The sequence below is a fragment of the Toxotes jaculatrix genome, chromosome 10 (genome assembly GCF_017976425.1).
Source record: "Toxotes jaculatrix isolate fToxJac2 chromosome 10, fToxJac2.pri, whole genome shotgun sequence".
NCBI lineage: Eukaryota > Metazoa > Chordata > Actinopteri > Toxotidae > Toxotes > Toxotes jaculatrix.
Window position 1 is genome coordinate 11,971,710 of NC_054403.1, and position 25,846 is coordinate 11,997,555.

Sequence of the window (25,846 nt, forward strand, 5' to 3'; positions counted from 1 at the left end):
TCATGTTCATGTCTTTATCATTTAGAAAAACAGTAACAGTAAGTGGATTCATGGAAATAGATGAGTGTTAAGAATAAAAGCAGCTCTGAGAGAGGAGGAAAACAAGAGCCTGAGCGAAATGCAGCAAGAGAGGCAGCACAACATTTATTGAGTGTGTGTCCAACTGAGTGCTAGCCTAGTTTGACTGTAGACGGAAAGAAATGTTTGCAACAGAGGGGGTTCTGCGTAGTCCATGGGTCTGTGGAGATTTGCTTACAGTGAAGAGATGGTGGAGGTAAGATGGCTCAGAGGATTCAGGCTCCGCTGAACGCAGGCTTATGTCTAATAATCAGCAGGGAGGGACTCAGCGTGGTCCCTCAGAAAAAGAGACGGTGTGAATGTGATAGAGAGAGAGAGAGAGAGGCAGAAAAACAGAGCAGAGGAAAAGATGGAAGGCGAGGAAAAAGCAAGTACAAGATCTGGAAGGAGTTGTGGGAGAGGGGAAAAAAAGAGAGAGAAAACGACATGTCCCTGTGGCCACGTTACTTCTCTCTTGCGATGGCTTTTATGCATATGAGAAGAATTTAGATAAGATTTTGCTGCTTTACATATTTTCACCCCTATTAGCTCTTAAAGTCATGTGGAATATTGTTAAGAAAAATGAATTTACTGACCTATAAAATGAGACTAGGCCAATCCAAACTTTCAAGGTCATCTGATAGATGTCTCATTAATGTCGTTAAGTTGGGGTTTTTTTTGTTGTTGTTTTATTTGGATGACATTGTTAAGGTTGTAGTGATTTTGCAGGATGCATTTTACTGTTGCGTATATATCTCAGGGCCAGACTGATAAAACTCACCGCTGATGCTTCAGTGATTTTTGCCAGCTGTTCCAGATTACAAAGTACACTCATTTATAGTGCTTACTGGCATCATCACCAACAGAACATCCTTGTCCATTAACACGGACTGAACACTCACACATGCCCATGTTTGCCACGTAATACATCAGCAGTGATCCAAAGCACGGCCATGTCATGTTACTCTCTCTCCAGTGATGCAGCGTTGGCTCGTTAATATCAGCATTTCATCCATATTGAAGTTGTCAAAACATGGCACTTATGTATGTTTGTTTGAGCCTGTGGGTGTGTTTGAGTGTGTGTGTGTGTGTGTTTATGTGTGTAAATTGTGGCTCTCTAACCTATGCGGTGGTCGTCATAGCCCCAAGGTCAAGTCTTTTTTTTTTATGCTATCGGCAGTGAATTATCTCCACGAGCCACTCCACCAATCCAGGGCCTGAACCGCATGCCCATTTAACAGGTGTCTAGAGAGGGGGCAGCACGGTCGAGGTCGGCAAACAGCAGCGAAGAGGCGGCTGCAGAGCGACGCGACAGCATTTTAGCAGGGGCCCAATGAGTGATTACCTCGGAGCTCCAGTCATAATTCAGCGTGACCTCAATCTGCCAGCAACGCTATGGTTTGATGGATCTGCTCACAGTTTTGGTGTCGGGTTCTTGCATGTCAAACACAGGCAGATAATGATAGGGCTATCTGTTGCTTTTACAAAGTAAAACATGCTAGATATGAATGTGACACACATGTTGATGGCATTGCATCATGCTCTTTCCCTTTAATTCATCTGGATATTGAGAGAGGAATTGTTCACTACGTAGATGTCAGAGTAGATGCTGGAGACAAAACAATGTCACAAATGGTTAACCCCCATCATGATGATGCCTGTCATCTCTCGGTCTATTCATCACTGCTGCGGCTTATCAATCAACGTCAACACAAACACACACACGCACTCACAGGCACACGCACATGCACCTCCCAGTGTGGATAATTAGTGGATTCCCTCAGTGGGTGATAGAGCCTCTACTCTTCTCTCCTCTCTCTCTGACCTTCCCCGGTGAGCTTCCTACCACAGTGGGGCTCATCACACACAGCTCTAATACATATTTATCGGTCCGATGACAGCTCATGTGTGCTGGATTTATATGTTTCTCAACAAACAATAGTAAAGCCTCAGTCACTCTTCCTCCCTTTCATCAACTAAAGCGGGAGATAAATCCAGTAGTGTCAACGTGGCTGCAGCCTCCTCAGCAGCGGGCCATCTGTGGGTTTGGGTGTACAGATCCACATGGGGACTGAGTCTAGTTGCATTCAATCCGGTCTCCTCAGTTACGGATTTGATATGCGTATGTCTGTCAAATCGCCTTGGCAATCACAGGAACTGCTCTGCTGGCAAACATTTTCCTACAGCGACTTCTGATCAAAGACTTTCAGAAAAGTGGCTGTGGCATGGCTGGCGGCATCGGGATTCAGGACAGACTCCCTGCACCATGACTGGCTCTGTTTGCACAGCGCAATCTGAGTTGAGATGTGAAGAGAGGCAATACCACTAAAGAGTGATGGGAGGGGAAGGGAGGGAAGAGGAGGAGGATAAGGGAGGGATAGTGGGATTAAGCCCCAGCCCCCCCTCTCTGCGTCAGAGCGGCCATCTTTCATCTTGCGGCTGCCCCCTCTAAAGCTTTCAAGAGGGTGAAACCCTCGACATCTGCTTCCGCTCCCTGGGACACGGCACAGGCCACCGTCCTGCAGAGACACACAACCACAGGACAGCTCAAAGGGCAGCGTCAGAGCAGGGCCACAGAAAGCTGATCTGAGCTGGTCTCATCCATGTAGAATGAGACACATGATGCAGAAACACAGAACAACACACACAGAAAACAAACATGGTCTCTTGCACTGAGGTTCAATCAGAAACTTATACTCAGACGTGTATTGAAATCTTCACTGTCAGCAGCTGCTTTCAGACGCAAAAATCATTGTTCAAGTACATAAATAGTGGCTTATACTAGGATACACACTCACCACAGAAACATTTCACAGTTCACTCACCCAGACACATTAATTCTACTTACTACTTGCGAACAAATAAATGTAAATAGCTCTGTAAATAAACACTTCATCTTCGCCAAGAAGAAATAAGCCCCCCGCCGCCTCTGATTAAGACTACCAAAGTGATATATCTGGCACTTAACTCTGCTGTTTACCTCATAAACACAAAGACTTCAACACAGCCACCCACAGTAATGCTGAAATATCACAAACTGAGACTGCGATGCCTGTGCGTTTCTCTGCTGGTCTTTGTGGCTCTTCAGTGTAGAAACAGCTAATGACATTTTTCTTTTTATTATTCTTTTTTTTATGCGTGCCATTTCGGGAGCGATTCATCCGGTGTGGTTTTCAGTATCACCAGTTCAGTGCAATCCCTTGACTCTGGCAGTGATATTGCCATGAGCAATCAAGCAGCATGGTCAAGTGGTAGGAGCTTTACCTCTGATTTTTCTCTGCGACTGGTAAAACAGCTCTTGTGGATTCAAAAACCTCATCAGGTGGACTGATGAGTGGTGATGTCAACACAGAGACAGCAAGGTATTGGCGATAGTATGAAGAAGAAGGCCTCACTGAGTCACCTTCGCTTCACTGTCTGCAAGGAGAACTTTTAAAAAAGGGGACACAATTCAATTTTTTTTTTTAAATCGGAAATGATGTTTGTTATTTGGGATCTGTTCCTTGTGGTGGAAAGTCGTTTTAGATTTCCTTTATACTGCACTGCAACTGAAAGGTAATTTAATTTGTGAGAGCACCCCCATTTGTAAGCCTTGGTTTCTGAAGCCCCTCCACCCCCACTCTGCCCCTACACACACACACACACACACACACACACACACACACACACACACACACACACACAAACACCTCTTTGGATTCAGATGGTCTGTTGACTCTTAGTGCAACGTGTATATTTCTGTGTTTCACAAGCAGGAGACCGTGGTGTTCTGTTCGGGTTGGTCTTCTTTCATTGTGTGCCACCATGTTGCAATTGTATTGCAGGGTGAATATGTGCAGCTTTATTTCCTCTGCAAATGTGGGGAGTAGGAGTCTAGATTTATTTATAGCAATCCGCCCACAAACTCCTGTAGAATTTAGTGATCTTTCAGGTGAAAAAAAAAGACTTTTAACTTACACAAGGCATAACAAATGCAGAGGTACTCTGTGCATGTGTGTGTGTGTGTGTGTGTGTAATGACTGCAAAAAGGAGCAGCTGTGTCTATAATTACAGTGTTTGAGGTTCATCCAATTCCAGCTACCTTGAAAAGTACATTAACAGGAGGAGGTCATGGGCACAGGGTTCATATATTCAAGAACACTTAAACTGGACTCTTTCTGCATTGCATATATGGAAAGGAGTTAATGTTTGGTATGGTTTAGTCTGGTTTGCCAGTTTTGATGCATCCACTATTTGCAACAAAGCCTGCAGAGCCACATTGGCAGCATCTGCTCCAGACAAACATACAGGGACTATTACCGATTGAGCATATAGAGATAGATGGAAGAAGGGAAGATGACAGACAGAGTGCTGATTCCCTCCTCTGTCTGCGAGCTGTCTGTGAGACCAGGCCATCTGCACATTCATTATCACAGCCATGATTCCATTATTGTTCTGTGTGGCAACAAGGACTTGTTCTGTCTGGCCTTTGTTATTCTTATCAAGTATGTAGCTGACAGCCCCCTTTTGATCATGGCAGCAACGAAATTAACAACCATCATGTACTATAGCACATAACTGAATTATACTCCATAATATCACGACACAGTAAACATCATCCTGTCTCTTCTTCCTGTGTCCTTGTGCAGGTCTGTTCCACAGAGCCATCATTCAGAGCGGGTCAGCCCTCTCCAGCTGGGCGGTGAACTACCAGCCGGTCAAGTACACGCGTCTCCTGGCAGAGAAGGTGGGTTGTAATGTCCTGGACACTTTAGACATGGTGGACTGTCTGAGGAAGAAGAGCTCCAGAGAGCTGGTGGAGCAGGACATACAACCAGCGAGGTACCACGTGGCCTTTGGACCCGTAATCGACGGCGATGTTATCCCTGATGACCCAGAGATCCTGATGGAGCAAGGTGAGTTCCTCAACTATGACATCATGCTGGGGGTCAACCAGGGCGAAGGACTGCGGTTTGTGGAGAACGTGGTGGACTCAGAGGACGGCGTGTCTGGGAATGACTTTGACTTCTCCGTCTCAGACTTTGTGGACAGTCTGTACGGGTATCCGGAGGGCAAGGACACGCTGAGGGAGACCATTAAGTTCATGTACACAGACTGGGCAGACAGAGACAATCCGGAGACCAGGCGCAAGACGCTGGTGGCTCTGTTCACCGATCACCAGTGGGTAGAGCCGTCGGTGGTGACGGCTGATCTCCACGCTCGCTACGGCTCACCCACTTACTTCTACGCCTTCTACCACCACTGCCAGAGCCTGATGAAGCCTGCCTGGTCAGACGCCGCCCACGGGGACGAGGTTCCCTATGTTTTTGGAATTCCTATGATTGGTCCCACTGACCTTTTCCCCTGTAACTTTTCAAAGAACGATGTCATGCTGAGTGCAGTGGTGATGACCTACTGGACCAACTTTGCCAAGACGGGGTGAGTAAAATTACTGTGTCTTATCTTTCATTAATTCTACTACCTAAGAATGAGTGTCATTAGGATTTTATTAGCACTGATACTCCGTATACTAACTGGCACTCTTTATTGGTACTCCTTTCTTAATTTTAATGAGATTAGAATTTATAATTTTAGGACCAATTCAGTAAATGCGCACAAGCATTTAGTTGCTTCAAAAACACATAACAGATCAGAGGCGAGTAAGTATTGGAAAATTTTATATAGTTTATATTTAATAAAATAAAGTAGAGTTGCTTGATTTTAACTATGCCACAGTTCAAATTAGTGCTGAAACTGTTTGTGTGAACTGTTGGTGCTGTGGAGTTGTTTCACCTCTTGTCCAGTGTTACCTTGACTTGAAGTCGACCTGTTGAGTTACTCTGGACAATGGTGCTGCTTACTAACTCCAGCTGGGGGAGGAAATAACCGACTGCAGACACAGTTGTTACACACCAGTGTTATACACACATGGTTTGGTTTATTTTTAGTTTGCTACAGTTAGCACAATCTTCAAAGTGCTTTAACCTGTCCACTACACAGACCATAAAACGTAAACTCACCAGCGAAGTAGTCACACAATGGCAGCTGTAGGCAAAATGAAAATGCCAAACATTAAATGAATAAATGAATGGCATTCAAATACTGATAGCAGTGCTGACTGCTCCGTATTATAGTTTTGACAAATCAGGAACCATTACCAATCTAACACTGGTCATCAGTATCCATTACTAATCCCAATTTAGATCAAACAGGCATTTGTACTACGGGTCTAATAATAGTAGCAACACAGCATATTCACAACAGTTAAACAACAGTACTCTCACATTAGTAAAAACAGTGATCTCACAATTACAAACTTGCTAAATTATCACTAGGAAGTAATGCAGAAACATCCTATTTCAGTCCTATTAAAAGTAGTCCCATACTATTTGGATAGCATGGGACAGAAAAAACATTTTTCAACAGAAAGTTTTTTTTTCAGAGGTGTTTTTTGCCTGGACTTCCTGGGTCTCAGTCTGAAAACCTGAGACATATTGAATCTGAGGAAGATTAAATGTTCCTCCAGAATGTGTGCTGTGCTATTCGTGCTTGGCTGACTGTTTGGGTTGAGTATCTGTGCATGGCTGTCTGCCTTTCTGTATACTCCTGTGTGTATGTGCGTGTTTCTGTTTGGCTGGAAATACTATCTATGCTCTATTATACTGAGGCCCAAAAGACACAGAGACTTATCAGGGAGGCATATCAAACTCTTGCCCTCGGCGGTATCGATTCCCTGAGCCTGGACCCAGTCGATCACTCGTGCCCTGGGTGACTCCCGCTCCCTACCATGCTCAATTTCACCCCCACCCATCAGAAAGCCTGGCCATTTTGTATGACTACTAGTAATCATTTCTAACAACTGAAATTTAATTTGACAATCCCCGTTACCAGAGAGGTATTGATCCCATCCTGAATGGGATGCAGTCTGAAATCTTGTTCTGTTTTTTATCTGCCTCTATATCATCTGCTGTCCAATCAGGTGGCATTTACATTCAGTCGTCTGGCTGATAGGATGAGCCCCGGGCTGCCGCCTCTGCTAGATCCTTGAACTGCTAATGGCAGACTAGCGCAGATGGACTGATGTCGGCTGTTTTGGCTCCTCAAGGAAAGCACTGAGGTCCATCAGTGATGCTCGGACTAAACAGCTGTCTCCTCTGCCTGGCAGCCATCTTGTGTCAACACATACAAAGCTGCAATTTGTAGACACAGATTGAATTTATTACTTGTCCTTCCAAGAATATGATCTGCTGTTATAAGAAGAGAGTATGTGTTTAATTTTAATGAGAAAAGTTTGAGGCCTGAAGGTAACAATGCACAGCGCTTATGTACTGTATCAGACTGAACTTGGATCTTGCCATGTCAGTGAAATTACTTCTGATGGACGATTACTTACGCCCGTTGAGATTCAACACAGCGCCACGGGCAGTGAGCTTGCTGTAACCTTAACCTGGCCATCACCCTCGAAAGCATGTCACTTTTGTAGATTTCCACGTCAGTGATTGATTAAGATTTGAAGCACAACAGTGGAACGTTAAACTGGTTCTAGATCCGTGTTCACCATGTCGCAGGTAGTATCCACCACATAGTGTGTCACCTTGGTGTAACTCCAGACAATGGGATTACAGGTAGGCCACAATTAGGCACTCAGATGGTTAAAGAGTCTGGAATTAGATCCCAGGATAATAGAAAACTCAGTATGCTGGTCCAAGGGGCAAGTTTACTCCAAACCAAGTAAAGAATTACTTTTTTTTTTTTTTTTAAAGGAAAGAGGGGAGGGAATGAAGGGGGAGTTGAAGATGTGAGATATTTCCCACAGATTCTGAAGTTTGCCCTCCTCGTTCAGACCACACTCAGGGATATAGATCTCTCCTCCAACACCACCCAACCCAGTCTGGCTCTAGAGGACATCTTTTTAATTAAGACCCAGTTGAATTCCCTTTGCCTTCGTGGCCCGTCCAACAGCCGTCTTCCCTGTATCTGTAAAGCAGCTCTCGCTCCCCTTCCAGATGTTCGTAATGAACTGACCCAGATTGCACTTCCTGCCCCCGTCTCTAAATCGGTTGTAGAAACATGTGTGACACGATGTTGAGAAACTTGGACTGCATGTCAACAGTGTGTATCATAGCAGCAGTAACCCCCCACCCCCACCCCCTGCCCAAAAAGCTCTTCCTGTCCTTGGCTCTCATGTGTCATCTTTACAGGGCAAATCCCGGCCCATGCACTTTTTTTTTTCCTCCATCAGTGTCAGTGAAGCATAAAAGCATACAGAGAGTGCACGCTGTCAAATCTTCTTAGTGTGTGTGTGCGCATGTGTGTGTGAGTGCGATTGTGAGAGTGTGTGTTTACACTATGAGGCTGTTCTTTCCTGAGAGTTAGGGATGTTTCAGAAGCCAGGGATTTACTCAGCTCAGAGTTATTTTTCTGGCTGCAACATTTGTTTTACTATTGACAGGCAAAATTGGCCTGCGCTTTATTGCTACAACAACTTCTTCTGCACAGTTTTTCCAAAACTTTTGCCACAAGTCCACACATACTGCAACTTCCACACCTTCTCAAATGCGATTGCAAGCACAGCCAACACGGGCTATACACAAAAACACTGGCAGAGCACTTCAGAAAAGGCAGCATGATGAAAAGCCAAGAAAAGATCAATCATTATATATCATTAGTGCTATAAATATGTTGGTCCATCATCCCGCTTCTTGTTTTTTTTTTCTCCTGCTGGCTGGTGCTCATTTCCCCTGTTCTGTGTGTGAGCTGTGCCACATGCTGTGCAGGGCCTTGCTAGGTAGTTAAAGAGCAGCGCGCTGTCATGTGCTGAATTTTTTTTCCCTCATTCTCCTCCACTGCTCCTCCATCCTCCTCTCTCTCATTATTCTGCACAAAAAAAAGAAAGTCTGCTCATGTATTACATTCACAACATGAGCTAAAATATGCAGTATTGATTGCTTTGTCTTTAGTGACAACGGCTGCCGACCAAACACTGTAGACAGAAGTAACTACAGTGTGTCTACAGTGAAGTTAAACAGGCAGCACTTTGATTTACAACCCCGCTAGTTGATTTTTTTTTTGTCTTCCTCTCCCACTTGTCAATCGAACAACCCTCCTCTGTAGAGTTAACGACAAGTATACATCAACTGTTTCTCCCGTCTGACCTCATTCATGCACTGCCTCAGCCTTTTTTTTTTTTTTTTTTTACCCCAGCTGTCTAGTAGTTACATCACTCATCCCTGATCCCCTGCCTTGTCCGTTCTGGGGCTTATCTCTGTTCCCTTTAGCTTCCTTCGTTAGGGCCGACTCGACCTGTACCGACAGTCTGTGGATGCTCGGCATTGTGGAACAGCACAGCTCCAAACAGCCACCTACCTACTCCATTAAATAGGCACTCACTTGATAGGAGATTTGTAGCCAATATCCTGATTTGCATTAGAGAAGGTAAGGAAGTGGTGTGGCTTGTTAAGGGGCCTGGATGCCATTGATCGGTTTCCATGCTGTGAGCTGAATGTAATGAGGAGGACAGCAAGGAAAGGGAGGTGAAGAGGAAGAAGATCTGCATGTGTACATCCATAAGTAAGTGGCTCTCAGATCAAAACTGGGATAAATCTTAATAACATTAATGATAAATTATCAAAAATAGCAATTTAGAAGAAGCAGAAAGCTGCTAATTGGTTAAAAGAGAGCGAGAAAGGGAATGTAAGGAAGGTGTTGGAGGAGGGGGGAGGTGTTTTGTTTGCTGCCACTCATCTAATCAAACAAATCAATAGCATCCATAATAAGGAGTGGTCTGAGAGCTGTGTCCTCCAACACTTCTGCACGCCCCAAAGTCACAGCGCCTCGCCCTGCATCATTTAGCCTGCTGAACCGAAGGCTGCCATTAAATATGAACCACACATCGCTCAGCCCTCTACCCCAGCATGCAGCCACATGAAGGGTAAAAGAGCACAGCCTGATAATTTGCCCACTCAGTACTGAAGTTGCCCCCTACGCCATGCCAAGACTAAGTCTACAAAAACAGATTTAGATTGAGTGTATTTATTAAAAATTCACAACGCAAGGAAGAGGTGCTGGGAACCTTCTGTTGGAGTGAAAATTACAATTAGCTGCTTACTTTTTGTTACCTGGTAAGTAGATAAACAACTGCAGGGGATGAATTTGTTACGCAACAGTAACAACAATGACTAAAAGAAAAAAAAAAGAAAAAAAAAGAACAGGCTTCAACTTTGCATATTTTAGCAGCTTAGCAAAATGAGCACCAGTGCCACTGATTTAATTCGTGTTCCTTGTCTTACATTGAGAAACTATACTCAGCTGAGAATTCAGAGACCTTGAGTGTAGTGAAAATAGATTCCTGTCTTCTGCCTTAGGGCACCTAAACGTGTCTTTTCAGATTTGGTGATGGCTAGGTCTATGATCATTCAAGCGCTTCAAATTACATCAGGATGAAAAGGGGAAGGAGGTACATGGGAAATGAAAAAAAGAAAGAAAATGATATTCATTCTCCCCCCCCTTATCTACCTTTTACATCAGTGCTTGCAGATAGGGCTTGGAATAGGTAATGAGCTCAGGCCCCGTTCTGCCACATGTGTAGGTAGAGCTGAGAGTTGTGTCTGTCATCCAGAAGACGCAGAGTCTTGTAGAAGAGCTGTTTAACACTTACAGAAGGCTTTTTTCTTAATTGACTCTGGAGAGGCTCGTCATCATCACTACACGGCATGTACGGCTTTGTGAAATGTGACATGTCTTGTGTTCAAGTGCTGCACTTGTGTGGCCCCAGAGGTCATTACACCATGATGCCTCACAAATACAACCACACACACACACATACACACTTTCACACACACACAGGTGCACAGGGACAGACCCATGATGAAGCACACATACACTCACACTCATACAAACTCCCAGTCAATTCACAGATAAAAAAAAAAACACATGGGAGCACTTAAACACGCATGGCAGACCAAGGTTAGCAGGGGTCAGCAGGTCATTGTGGGGGGCTGGGTGGAGGAGGAGATGAAGGCAATGGTTTATAGTACCACAGCCATATGAACACATCAGAGGAAATCTGAAAGGCCATTAAAACGCCTGCTTTTATGGGTGTAATAATCCCTCTCCTCTGCCTGGGAGTCCAGCCACAGCTCCAATGACCATCCGGATTAAGTGGGAGGTCTGACAGGAGGCAGGCTATCAGCTAATGCAGGGGAGCTCTAAGAGCCCAACAGGACCACAAACATCACATTATGCCAGAGCTGTTCATACAAGTCACCACGAGGCATTTGCCGTAGAGCTGAACACATACGGCGGCGCTCAGGAGGTGTTTGGACAACGACGTACTGTTCAGCCTTTTATCACCGGGCTGTTATAATATTTGAATGTGAAATGATGCGATGAGCACAAGGTTTGAGCGCGGAGTGTCAGCTTTAATTTGAGGCTATTCAGGCACATCAAAAGGCAAAGCAACCCCCCCACCCCCACCCCCAAAACCCCCTGCCCCTCATTTCAGCTTCCCAGAAGTTTTCTGACAGGTTAAGATAATGTTCAATAAGTGTTGTCTTTTTCTTCTTTCTTTTTTTCTTATTATCTCTAATGAAAATTCTTTACTTTGCGGTGACTTCTAAAGGTATTTGGCTCATCAAGATCAGCAGACTGTTGACATGTTATCGTCAAGTTTCCCCTTTCCTGCCCATTTAATTCTATTTTGTTTTGTCTGTATCTTTGAGTATTCAGCTGTGACTAGTCTCGGCTGTCTTTATAGCCATTAAATTGTTTCACATACAAATGAATAAGCGCACAGAGCCAAAACAAAATATCTCTATTCACACACTTGTGACGCTCGCTGTACAGATTAAGACATTTGCGTAGTAAAGGTAAAACAGCTTGGAAGTTTGTTTGTTTGTTTGATTGATTGATTGATTGATTGTTTGTGTGTTTATTATCTTCAAAGGGTGAACACAGTATTATTTTGGGAAGCTTATAATTTCATGTGGGTAAGACTGATATAATATAATACATAGTAATCATCATCATATACAAAAGAAAATCTGAAAGAAACAATTCAATATGTGTGACATTGTTGTCAATCAAACTTTGCAACTTTGGAAGGTCACTGCCAAATAAACATCATAAACAGACATCAGAATGCCACCCCCCCCCCCCCCCCCCCACAAGATTTAATCCTTTTTTGTGTTGTGTTGTTTGTCTGTTTGTTTGTTTTCCAGCATCTTTCTGGAACTGTTTCACCATCATCCATCCATGATGTACATCAACATCACATTCAAAAATCGACTATATTTAGCAGACATTGTCTGTTTTGAGTATACTCATTTATTTTTCTAGTGTGAACACACAAAATATTAAAAGAGTGCTTCGAATCATGTGTAGTATTGATCTGATGCACTGCAATGTAACTGTGAAGTTACTGAAAAGATAAACTGTGCCCTTTGCTGCTTTAGTTTTTCAAGTTATTTTTCTTCATATTCATACAAAGGGAAGACACAATAACACCTAGCTGTAAGATTTCTCAGCAACAAGTGTGTGTCATCAGCTTCACTCTGGCAGTGTTCATTACAGGACTATTGTATTGGATTATTTGCACAGGTGTCATACAGAGAACCACCTGTAATTTCCACTCAGAATTGAGACAGATTGCCACCTGCAGAAAACTTAAGCAACAATTATAGTAGTTTTACCATGTGGAAACAGCACAGCACTCAGGAAACATTAAATAGTGGATTTGACTACATTGCATCACACATCATCCAGCAAGCCCCAGTACAAATAGAGCAGGGTAACCTTGCAGTCTTCACCACAGTGAGTAGCAGAAACTGAGCTCAGATCACTCCCTCTGACTCTACAGCTCAGGGCAGGACTTCAAAGCCAGCAAGCAGCCCAAAGTTGAGCAGCAGTGGTAGAAATTGTTCAAAGGAATGTAGTCTGTTTACTATTGACTTTGCAACAATTACCCAAGCATATGTGTGTGTAATTAGATAAGGCAGCCAGTTGTTCTCTAATGCGGCAAATCAAATTAACTAAAGATGCCACATTGATTTCTTTGTGTTCCCTAAATTATTCATCTTCACTTGCTCTGAACCAGCCAGCCAGCCACCAAAGAGCTTTTCTAACTCCTCTGCACCATCGCTCTTTTGCTCCCTGCACACACTGATTGTTTTGTAAGATCTATCCAAGTACCTTTTCAATATTTTTCCTATCACAACTCAGCAAATTGACCCTCCTGAATGGAGAGCATTTTGCAGTGTTATGGAAATGCCCAGATTTCTCATTAACAGAGATGGCTCTAATCCCTGTCACTGTTGTAATGTGCGTGTATGTGTGTGTGTGTATATATATGTGTGTGTGTGTGTGTGTGTGTGTGTGTGTGTGTGTTGTGAGAGGGAGAAAATCTGCTTGCACACGCATGTGACGGCACACACGTGGCTGCTGTGAGAATTCATGAAGCACAGAGGCTGCAGACGACCACGTCTCAGGCTGCCTCATTGACGTCCTGTTCTCTGGCATGTTGCACACAGGGAGATCAATATGACCTTACCTCCACCACCCGCTCCTTTGAAACTTAATTACTGATATTCAGCTACAAAGTCATCATAGTCTGGCTGTCAATATTCATTGGGGATCATTACGGGCCTAATAAAAGAGGTTATTTACGGGCTGCTCTGCTGACACCGGCCCAGGTCCAGGGATTCAGCTCCAGCCATCTCAATTTGCTTTACCTCTCTTTCTCTTTCTCCCTCTCTCTCCCTCTCTCACCTCTCCCAGAAGCACTGACCTGAAAAAGAAAAATTGACAGCAGAGAAACGAACAGGGGAGAGGATGGAGGGTGAATTCTTCTGGCATGGCTTTTAATTCTCTTGGCGGTGTTTGGAGGTTTTTCAGCCCATGCCAAAAAAACACTGTAGCCGCCATATCCCTAAATCCCCAACTAAATTTGAACTTTGCCTGCCACTGACATTGCTATCAGACCCGCAAAGGGATATTTCATGACATTTAGAGAAATGTCGCGCAGATACTTGCCTTTTTGCAACAACACAGCTTTAACTTCTCTGTTCCAACATCAATTGCTGTATTTTCAAGGCTGCAGGGCTATTCTTCAGGTTCTTCCACACACAAAGTCAATTCATCAGCACCAAAGGCAAAACAAAAAAAACTCCCACTCCTGAAACTGTATGGCAACAAAAGCAACAAGGGGTTGTGTTATTGTGGGAGATTGCTATATGTTAATTCATTCAATAAATCAATAGCTTCACTGTAATTGAAATGGTTGGCCATCCGGTGTTGAAGCAATGTGTCGAAAAGTGAAAAGTGGAACAGTGAACTCTGTAGATCAAAAGAGGTACTGCATCCAGAGAAAAATCTCTCTCACACACTCTCACACATCCTCTTTGTCTCTCACTTTCAGTCTCGTACACACAAACACCCTTATATCCAAACACACACGTACACATGCGGCTCCTCTGCTGTTCCCTCTTAGTGTCTTGATTAATATGGTCCACTTTACATCAGTACACTGGATGCCAATGCACACTGTGCTGCCTTCCCTGAGCAATTAGCGGAGGGGCTCCACCAGCGTTGGATTATCAACAACAAGATGCCTCCTGACGCGAGCCCTAAAGCCTGCTGACTTATTCATATGTGTTTACTTTAAAAGCCTCTGCCCTGGTTTTTGTGGGTGGGCTGCATCAGAACCGAAATAAGAACATCTGGGGAGAGAGATGGGGGTGGTGAGACAGACAGGCACATTATACCCACAGAGAGGTGACTGAGAGAGGAGAGGGGACTGGGTCCTGTCGCATTGAGCTCTTGTGGTAGAAATGAAAAATGTACTCATGATTGGTGTTAGGAAGATAAGTAAATAGGAGAAATGAGTGTCATATGATGCAGTTACAGAAAGTGTGATACATACCACACCTGGATCAATTATTAACTGCAGTCTGTTGGTTGCTGTTGTGGGTTTGTGCATTTGCTGTTGTGGGTTTCACCGAGCAGGATCAATAAATTCTCTAGTAGTGGCAGAGCCCCTTTGACGCCAAAACATAAGCTGTGCCTGATACTGTTATGTTTTCTTTTTAGTGTTTTTATGTGCTTACCTATCTCCACATGAAAGCCAGAGCATGAATAATTAAATCTACTCCCAAAATCTAATTTAACACTATCACTGTCTGTGTCTTCTCTGTCTGCAGGGATCCCAACAAACCGGTTCCCCAAGATACCAAGTTCATCCACACCAAGGCCAACCGCTTTGAAGAGGTGGCCTGGTCCAAGTACAACCCCCAGGACCAGCTGTACCTGCATATCGGCCTGAAGCCACGTGTGCGTGACCACTACCGCGCCACCAAAGTGGCCTTCTGGAAACACCTAGTGCCCCACCTGTACAACCTCCACGACATGTTCCACTACACCTCCACCACCACCAAAGTGCCCCCGCCAGAGACCACGCAGAACACCCTGTCCACCAAGAGGCCCAATGGGAAAACTTCTTGGCCGTTCAACACCAAGCGGCCTCCCATGTCCCCAGCTTACAACAGCGAGGACAAAGACTCTTGGAGTGACGATGAGGAGACAGGGCCACTGGTGGTGGAGAACCCGCGGGATTATTCCACAGAGCTCAGCGTCACCATCGCTGTTGGAGCCTCGTTGCTGTTCCTCAATGTGCTGGCTTTCGCAGCCCTCTACTACCGCAAGGACAAGAGGCGGCAGGACTCCGGCCATGGGCAACCCAGCCCACAGCGCCAGACCACCTCCAACGACATTGGCCACCATGCGCCTGAGGAGGAGATCATGTCGCTGCAGATGAACCAGACGCACCATGAGTGTGAGGCAGGGAACAGCAACGAGGGGGCACTTCGCTTGGCCTCGCTGCCCGACTACACGCTCACTCTGAGGCGCTCTCCGGACGACATCCCCCTCATGACCCCCAACACCATCACCATGATTCCCAATTCCCTGGTGGGCATGCCCAACCTGCACCCTTACAACACCTTCACAACCGGCTTCAACTCCACCGGCCTGCCGCACTCCCACTCAACCACCCGCGTATAGCTTTAAGGAGGCCAGGGGCAGCCAACGCAGGCGGAAGGGTGGGGGGCAGTAGTGGTGGTGGTGGTGGTGGAGGAGGAGGAGGAGCAGGAGGATGAACGAACGGAGGAGAGGATTGTATTTTATAAATATCACAGGGAGAGGGAGGGTTGCGAGGGGGAGGGGAGGGGAAGGGCAGGAGTCGGATTAAAACGTGAAGAGATTTAACTAGACTTTTACAACGAGGAGAGTTGCTGAGAGCTCTCTATGGATGTCAAGTTGTGCAGAGCTGCCAAAATCAAACTGCTTCCCTTCTCCTGATCGGGGAGGGGGTCTTTCTGCAGTGTTTTTTTCTAAAATAATCATTTTAAAAGCCTTTTTAAGCAGACTGAGGAGATATCAACACTTTTTTTTCTTGAATTCATAACAAAAACAAAGAAAAGTGCTTTTTATTTCCCATCCCTTCCTCCTGCGGGAGACACATCTAGAACAATGGCCTCTACGTCAATATTTGCAAAATGTTTTTAATTGCTTCTTTGTTTTGTTTTACGTTTCAATGCCTTACAAAGCTTCTTCTTTTTTTTGTCATTATTTCTATTCCCTGAGACTATTCCAAGTGGAGTGTGTTACAAACAGATGAGACTCAAAGATGAGAGACTGAATCCAGGATGGGAACCTAGAGGATATGCAGATGTAGAGATTTTAAACCCATTTTTGGCAACTCATTTTTTTTTTCTTTCGGTTGCAAACCAATACGACAAAACAGCCACACAAATGGTATTATCTTTCTTTTTTTTCCCTTTTTTTTTTTTAGCTCATATAGAAATGATTCGCCTGGGACAGCTCTTACTGAGAGTTGAGGAGGCAGAGATAAATACTATGTTACTGTGATTGTTTTGTTAATAAAAAAAAGTGCATCTTTTACAGCCAATTTATCTGTTAAGCTATCTGATATTATCTCCACAAAGTGTGCACGTACACATGCTGCTTAGGGCACCTGTGTGTTTGTGTGCATGTGAAAATGATTTCTCATTCCTTGCGTGCAAGTGCGGTTTGGAGGCTGAAACAGAGGAAGAGACACATCGTCGGAACTTGCAAGTGCAAAGGCAGTGAGTCTGTATGTGTGTGAGAGAAAGAGTGAGAGAGAAGGGGTGTGGATGTGTGTGTGTGTGTGTGTGTGTGTGTGTGTGTGTGTGTGTGTGTGTGTGTGTGTGTGTGTGTGTGTGTGTCCGTGCACCTGTTTTTTTGTTTGTAGGTTGTATAATGTGGTTTTGGGAGGGGGAGGGTCGGGAGGGAGGGTTTGGGGGCTGAGTACTTTCTCATGTTGTTGATTTTGGTTCACCACCAGTAGTGTTTCTGCTGCGTCTCTGGGTGTCTGTCTTTGCGAAATAGCACTTTTGTTATTTTCAAAGTTATATATGTCTAATTTTGCTTAAAGATTACAGAATAAATCTATTATTTTACGTGTAAGAGAAAAAAATAGCTAAAGATTCAACTGAACTAACTGACATGATTCCATTGACTTTGTAAGAGTTTCTCTTCGAAAGCAGACAGTGGCCTGTTTGCACTGAATAAACCTACATCAGTGCACACTTGTACTTCTTTGAATATATATATAAATATGGGCATACATACATATATGTATAGGGCTTCTATGGAGATATCGCTCCCACTTACAAAACAATTAAAACACTGTTCAGACTGAAAAGCACCAACACAAATAATTTCTATGTATTCTTGTTGTCATTTGAAACATCCCAAGCCAAGACAGCTCTAGGTGTCTTTGTAAGAGCTCTATATGTATATTTATGTATAAAATATTTAATATTTATTTATGTATACCAGATGCATACATGCTGATTGTGCCATGTGCCAAATTAAAACTGTAAAAAATGAATATAAAGTTTCACTAAACTTTTCTTTTTCTCTCATGATCAAAGTTCTTTTCCTCCCTTTTCTGACTTTTTATGATTTCCATTTTGAATGAGTTAAAGAAGAAATACTCTTGCAGCAAGTGCAAGTCTCCCCCCAGGACTTCCTCTTTACCTCCTCTCTCCTCCTCCTCCTCCTCCTCCTCCTCCTCCTCTTCCTCCTCCTCCTCCCTCTCTCCTTTTCTCTCGCTGAAACCTTTGAGAAAAACAGGCTAACAGCTTGGGGCCCATCGTGCATAACTCCAGATTTTACTGTAATTCATGCAAAGTAGTGCTGCAGCAATGGGAGATTGTGAAAAGATTGCCTTGATGTACTCACATTGCATCCTATTATATGTTGTTCTCGGGGAGAAACTGGAGTTATTGATTCTGCGAGTAAAACTGACAATTTTCATTAAGTATCTTGGCGTAGCACAGATTGTCTCCTGCGTTACAGTGGGGCGCAGTAATGCGACCTGACCAGTGATCCTAGATCAGTGTTGCAATTCTTAGACATTTCATGCACATAGGCCTCAACATTTTTTATGAAGTATCCCATTACAACTTCCCCTGGTATTTAATGATTGGAGACGCAGCAGAGCGAAAAGCACAGTCTGGTCACCTCATCACCGATTCTGCCAGTGGCAGAAAGAGAGAGGGGGTTATTTGAGGGAAATTGCTTGGAGACTGATCTATATGAGTCATCTTGTTTTCGCTCATCCTGCCTTATATGGGGCTCACCTCCTAATCAGCCACCGTCTTCAGCTGAGTTGCGGCCACTAAAGAAACAAGCAGTTGGCGTCTACCTGGAGCCATCTCATACATACAGAAACATTTAATAATGTCTGTGTGGTTGTGCTTATGTAAAGAGTAGATTATGTAAATAGTCAGACTTGTTTCAGTAACAATAAAATCAGCAGAACCTTGTTTTCTGGCAGAAAACATTAGAGCATCAGTGGCATTTTGATGAGCAAAGATATTTACTCCTGACTGTGTCCCTAAAGGGTCGATTCACCGAAATTACTTAAAGATATATATTTTTAACATACCTATTGTGGCATCTCACCATGCAGAAAGTTCTGCTTTTAAGAAATTGAGATTTATGCTACTGTCGCAGTACAACAGAAGTGAATGGAATTTAATTTGTGGTGTATTTAATAACAAAATAAAAATCATCCTTTGCTGCAGGTCACCTGAGCTCTGCGGAGCAATTTATTGTCTTTCAGCTCATAGTTTGAGTAGGTAGTGAAATCTAATGTTGCTCTGTGTCTGCTGGGGGTGTAAATAAGCACCTGTCTGCAAACAAGTTTGCCATATAAACGTAGTTTCTAAAGCTGTTAACACCACAAACCAAATTTCATTCACCACTCCATTAATTATTGATTCTTTATTGACTATGAGCAAAGTCCATCTGCCGATGAAGGGCATGAGATGTGGCTGAATGTTTTTTGCAATATATGCAGCTGATGCACCTACTAGTCAAATGACCCTTTAAGCCAGAATATCAAAGAATCAAAGTCAACTGTTCCCTCGTCTGATCTGTCTGCAGTGGTGGGAGGTCAGTTTCCACTGGCTCCAACACACACACACTCACACAAACACACAGTGGCACAGAGCTAAAAATTGAGTGGAGTTGAGAGTGAACTATCAAAAGGAAGAAATGTCATGGGAGGGCAACTTGTTTTTTGCCATGTAATCTTCCCATATGTTGTTAAAGCAGAGCAGATGTCACTGAGTACTGGCAGGGGTAGACCTGGTGGCCTTGGGGACCCAGTTTGGGATACATGGCCCTGTGAAGAGCCACATAATTAAGTGCCGGACCAAAGGGAAAGACCATGGAAACTGCGGTGCAGCAACAGAAAACAGGGTCAAACTCCTTCTGAATTCAGACACCTGGAGGCTTGATGAAATTAGTAGAAAAGAATGACCACCAGTAGAAAAACAGGACAGTTGTAAGCGAGACACTTTTACTCAGTCAACATTCGTTTGCAGTTCAGTGAGTGTGTTTCGAAAGTGACATCATTCAAGGACTGGCTGGAATACCCCGATGGGGTTTGTGACTGCCTCGACAGCACTGAAGACAAACTCAGCCTAGGAAATGGATGTGCCAAATTACACAGTGCCCCCCGCTGGGAAAGAGCTGCAGGTGTGTGTGTGTGTGTGTGTGTGTGTGTGTGTGTGTTTGTGCACAGTATGTGTGTGCAGATATTGAGAATTTTATTTCTACCGCAGTGAGCGTGTGGTTACCTATATTTCCTCTTCACCCTGTTCCTCACCCTCATCTCTCTTCCTGTTTCTCATTCGTCTTTGCAGCCATCGTCTTTTTCTTTCATGCAGCTTTTTTTTTTTTTGTCCTCCCTCACGCAAAATGCAATCTGCTCCGCTCTACCTCTGTCTCACACAAGCTTGACTTGCCCATTTTCTCTTTCCTCTACTTTCTAAGTGCCATAATCTGGACAACTTGCTCATTTCCAATCATTTAAGTTCTAATTTTCTTGAATTGCTGAGTTTCTCTGCTGACTAAGAAGCTAATGAACATTACTTACAGGGAAGCAGAGTGGAACCAGTCACTGAACCAAAACTCTTGTACTTTAAATTTAAATAGCCTGTTTTTCTCCAAAGGGAAATCATAGCGCGTTTGTCAAAACATCAATAAACTATTATTTCCATGTGAAAAACACACTCCTGACAATTTTATTTTGTACCCACAGAGCATTAGACAAATCACCGGCATATTTTTGGGGTTTTCCCTAACAAGGAGAATCATGCTCTGGAGTTTTTTGTTTGTTTTTTTTTCTTTCTTTCTTTCTTTCTTTCTTTCTTTTTTTTGGGTGGCATCAAACCTGGGTACTGTAATTCACACTTTTCACTAGAAACTAGAACTCAAATCAGCAAAAGCAATGGAGTTTGAGTCCAAATCCATGATGACAAATATCTGTTATCTCAGTGTCATTGTACAGATTACAAAAGATGCCCTGTTACTTCTATGTTTATGTCCATAGAATGTATTTATAATCACGCAAACTGGAGTAATCAAAATAAATATCTATTCTTTCTGTATCTTTTTGTGGTTCTCATAAATGTAGAAAATGACATCAATTTTCAGTGGGCGTGAGACCAAGAAGTTCGGTGCTGATAATAGTGTTTTGTATATTTTTCATCCTACAAAGTGATTCTGGAGAGAGCATCACAATCCAAGAGAGCATCTCTGTAAGTGCTGTATTTGAGTGCTCTGTTCCTCCAAAAAACACACAGCTTTTGCATTAAAGGATAAGCCCGGCATATTTTATCTTTTTTTATTATCATCAACAAATCCCACCAACAGACCCAAACCAAACAATGAGTTTATCCTGCTAACAAGTGCTGTCTGTGGAGCCACAGCCAGATGCAACATATGCCTCTGTGCTGTTGAACCCACTGTCATCCAAACACTATTAAAAACACAGGGAAAAGAGCCAAACAAGAGCCATACTGGTGTATTGGGTGACATATTCTTTAATTGCAATAAACACTGACTGTGTAGCTCTTTCCCCATTGCTCTTCAAACTAGCTGAGTAACCACATTACCCAGGATTCTCAGTCACGTCTGCCCGACGTGATGCTGCTGTCCAGAGAAAATGCTGCGGCAGATTTGTGTCGGAATAAACTGGAATATCACCCAATGGTATGGCTGTTTTATGTGTTTTTAATGGTTATTGGATGATGATGGAGTTCTGTGGCACAGAGGCATAAGCTCCAAGCTGAGGCCACACAGAGACACTTGTTAGCAGAAAAAATTCAAGGCTGTTTTTGGTCTTATAATGGGCTTTGTTGGTAAAAATAAAAAATAATAAAGTAAAATATCACCAGCGTGATCCTTAAAATGCAGCTCTGGGTGCAACAAACTGTGCAACGTTCCAAGAATAGAACAAGTTTTAGTGTAATGATTCAACAGTAAAAAGAGGTCTGGTTTGGTTTTTATGAAAGTCCAGTAAAGAACAGTAGCAGACTATGGTTCATCTAGTACCAGCAGTCCCACTTGCCCCCAGCCTAAAGCTTCCTGTCACCTACATAATGATCTGCCCTCTGTAAGATGGATGGCCTGGAGATACCACTGAGCCTGCTGAGACTAAAGCCCATACACTCCCAGTGTGTGTGAGGCAAGTAACAACAGCAGGCAACAAGCGCATTTTAAGCCTCTACAGAGTATCTATCCTCTTTCCTGTCCAGAAAACCCTGTTACCACAAGATGCTATTTGACGGCTAATTTTTCCTTACTAGTTGGTCGAGTTCTGATAGGGGAGAAGTGAGGAAGAAGTTTCATGGCAAGATTCACAACTTCCAGGAGGTTTCACTTCTGCTCTAACTGATCTCTTCACAGCATTATCTTGCAGATTCAGAGCTATTTTGCAAAGTCGGTCCTCGCCAGCTGAGGCCAGGCCCGGCGCTATCTCTCGGTTGCATCAGCTGGAGTTCACCATCAGATGGCAGTCCACTAATGCCTTTCTCAGATGTGGGTTACTGGTGGCAAGAGAAGGTTGCGTCAGTGGACCTTTGGTGTCTGAACCCGCTGGCCTGTGCTACTCTGGTATAGGCTACAGAAGACTCCCAGAGGACTTCCTGAAAGTATCTTATCACTTAGATCACATTAAAATGACTTTCAATGGCCAATTTGATCTTTGGTGCTAATCCAGACTACCGGGCTTTTCACAGATCTTTCAGATCAAATACACTGTGAGTTTGACTGCAATAGCTTACTCCAAAAAAGAATGTTTCTGTGCAATACTGGAAACATCCTTTGAAGTTAAGCTTTTTTTCTGCCCCAAGAGGCAGAAACACTCATTTGTCAGTTATGCCTAAACATTAGTCCTGTGCTGTGAATTCTGCCATTTTTCCAACAAATTAAGTAGATGTTTGAATGGTAATTTTCAACTATATAGACACAGATATTGTACTTAATACGTGATCATAAAATTTTATAAATAGATGACTTTCAGAAACATTCTGAAAATTATTTTAAGAGATGCAGTAGTTTTGCTGATGGGGATCTAATCTAATCAAAATGTGGGTCCATTTGCCTCTAGTGTTTACACATATTCCACACACCCTGTTTTAAACAGATTTAAAGTTCCTGCTTTACTGTCAGATATTGTGAGTTGGGGTATAAAGATGTCAGCCAGTCAGACAGAAAAAAGTATCATCCCTGCCACAAAAATATGTTTCATATCACTAAAATACATAGAAGCAAGGCATTCTAGGTAACACAGGCTCTAAACTGTAGGCACTCTAAAGCCTACTCTTAGATCTTAAAAATTTTCCACATTTGTTTCTGTCCGCTCTACTGAAGCTACGAACACACTGGAAACATTTTCTCAGCAGTGAAGATGCACTGAGACCTCCTCGTGTGACTGACAGCTTACCAGCTTGCTACATTAAAATAAAGAATATTTTTTCCTGCCCACTAGGTAGCCCATGGCATTTGCTAAAACTATGTTCGCTGTCACTTCCTTTCACGGATCCGCATCTTCACAGCTTGTTTTTACTCCCTTATCTTACCAGTATTTAATTCAGAATTAACACTCAAATCGGGTATTATTTAAAATACAGATGATCCACATAATCCAAGAATGGGCTTGTAACCATTTTTCTGCTTTTTGATTTGTTTTGTGTTGTTTGCTTGAGTTTCAGTAATGAATTCAAGTGAATTGCCAGTCTGAGCTAAAAGAGGAAGGGTGAAGTGGCGTCAAGAAATCCCCAGTCAGCAGTGATGTAATGGCTCATTTGAAGTCCAGGGATGACTCACATTCTTTGGGAACGAAATCCTGTGAAAGGAATTACACTGGTTTCCTGTATGTGTACAATGTCTGAGGACTCAGAGAGCAAAACAGGAAATGACCATGGCTACAGGTGGAGCCCTGGATTTGCTTGATAGTGCCCACAAAAATCCAAATGGGTCATTAAAATGTTTCCACTGAGGTCATTTTTGTCAGAAATAGCAGGCTGGTATGCTCAGTTATGATAAGTCTGTGCAAGTTCTCATTCATCCAGATCATCATATCCTAAGGGTTGATTGAAGGCAACTGGACTTCTTGTTTGAAGCTTGAAGACATTTCACCTCTCATCCGAGAAGCTTCTTCAGTTCTGGAGACTGGTTAGAGAATCCAAACATTTCCACCAAGTGGTTCCTATTGCTCCTAGAGGTACCACCCACTAGGTGAGATAGGGATGAGTTTAAATGTTTGGACTGTCTAACCAGAAGAAAAGTCAGGGGATCACTAAAGTTATTGACAGTTGAGAGAATGGTTGAGATTTTTCAGTCTGAATAAAAGTAATAGGCCGACAAACCCTTAAATGACAGGCTACATAAGACTGTTGTAGTCAGTTGTTAGTGCAGCTACAGATCAGATCAGTTCTCACTGTCCTCACAACATCAGAATAACTGAGAAATGGTTTTACAGTATTTAGGGCCTACATGAATATCTCATGACTTTGAAGAAATGTCATATGAGAGATATTATTTCACAGCACATCACTAAGCCCTTTTATGGTTCAAGCGCCTCGCTCTGCCTTTTGTGAGTTCTGCAAGAATAACAAAGCAGTGATCTGAGTCCTCGATCCAGGCTCTGCGACTGACCTCAGTTATGTAAGACCCAGTCAGAACCTGACAAAGCAGTGCATGCATATTGGGTTGGTGTGTTGGCTGGGTGTGTGTGTGTGCGTGTGTGTGTGTTGGCCAAGCTAATTCCTTGGGAGAGCGTTGTTAGCCTGGACCATTTGGGGACCTCTCAGGGGAGAGGCGTTGCTCCGTTCTCTCATCAGGCAGATGACTGCGTGCTCTGCATGCTGCACTCATCTCAGCCATGATAGCCTCACTGCACAGGCCATATCTCTGCTTCATTTACTCATTGTCTGATAATAGCAAGTGTCTCCTTTCTGCTATACTCAATTACATCTTCATTAGCTTGCTAACTAGCTTAAAACAAACCAGCATTGTGTGCAGAGATTTTAAGTCTATGTGACATTTATTACCAAGATGCCTGAGTCTATAGGTGATGGTCGTGAGGGGTACAACATGATATTTATTATGTCTTCATCTCTCAAGACCATTCACTGTCTCATAATAACATCAATTCATTTTAATCTTTCAGCTAATGAACTCAGTTCATTCATAATTTACTCTGTCTGTTATCTAAACAAGGCATCTGCCTGACATATTGGCCTCTTACTTTAGTGTGCTGCCAATCAAATACCAGCCTCATAGTAATTAGTGGATAAACAATGGGGAGGTGTTCCCAAAAGACAAACTGATATATTACATCAGATCCCACTGAAGAGCAACCTAATAAAAATCAGACTGTGTAATTAGCTGCTGGTGACTTTTCATGTTCACTGAAATGACAGGGTGGATTAGAAGAAGGGAAGGGTGGCAGCGATGTCAAGAGCCAGACCAGAAACAGAGCTACAGATCTCAAACATACTGTCACAAAAGTGGGAATTCAATCAAATGCCTTTCAGTTTCACTTGTGCTATACCATCACATTTCCTTTTTGCTGCAGTTCCTCAACTTCTGCATGAGAAAACAGGATGTGCCCTTCATTTGAGGGAAGTTCCATCATGTAAAAGCAAACTTTGTTTGTTACTGTGCTGTAACAGCTGTGGCCTCAATCAGTCATCCTCGCCTTTCTCTAAGTGGAACAGACAACACAGGAGGAACAGGTTACTCCATACAACCCCTGTGTATTTCCCTATTGTTTTAACACTCTCATTTTCCTTTTTGGTAACTTTCTGCTCCCATTATCCCTGCTCCCTTTACAGTAATGTCACATTTGGAGCTTATTTTCTCTCACTGCTATACCCTTCTCTCCCTCTCTCCTCTTTGACCAGAGCCAGCT

At 43.3% G+C, this 25,846-nt stretch overlaps 1 protein-coding gene across 7 annotated transcripts in view; it reads left to right on the plus strand.

Moving 5' to 3' along the window:
- nlgn3a (neuroligin 3a) overlaps positions 1-16,089 on the plus strand; it is a 91,208-nt gene extending 75,119 nt beyond the window's left edge. For 4 of the 7 annotated variants that reach the window (XM_041048026.1, XM_041048025.1, XM_041048027.1 and 1 more), the window contains 2 exons: positions 4,686-5,475; positions 15,231-16,089. In XM_041048026.1, the coding sequence (XP_040903960.1) occupies positions 4,686-5,475; positions 15,231-16,089 (1,649 nt within the window). Of the gene's footprint in view, positions 1-2,610; positions 2,638-4,685; positions 5,476-15,230 lie in introns of all 7 variants that reach the window. The other 3 variants (XM_041048030.1, XM_041048029.1, XM_041048031.1) reach the window with 1 other exon arrangement.
- Positions 16,090-25,846: the final 9,757 nt, after the last annotated feature.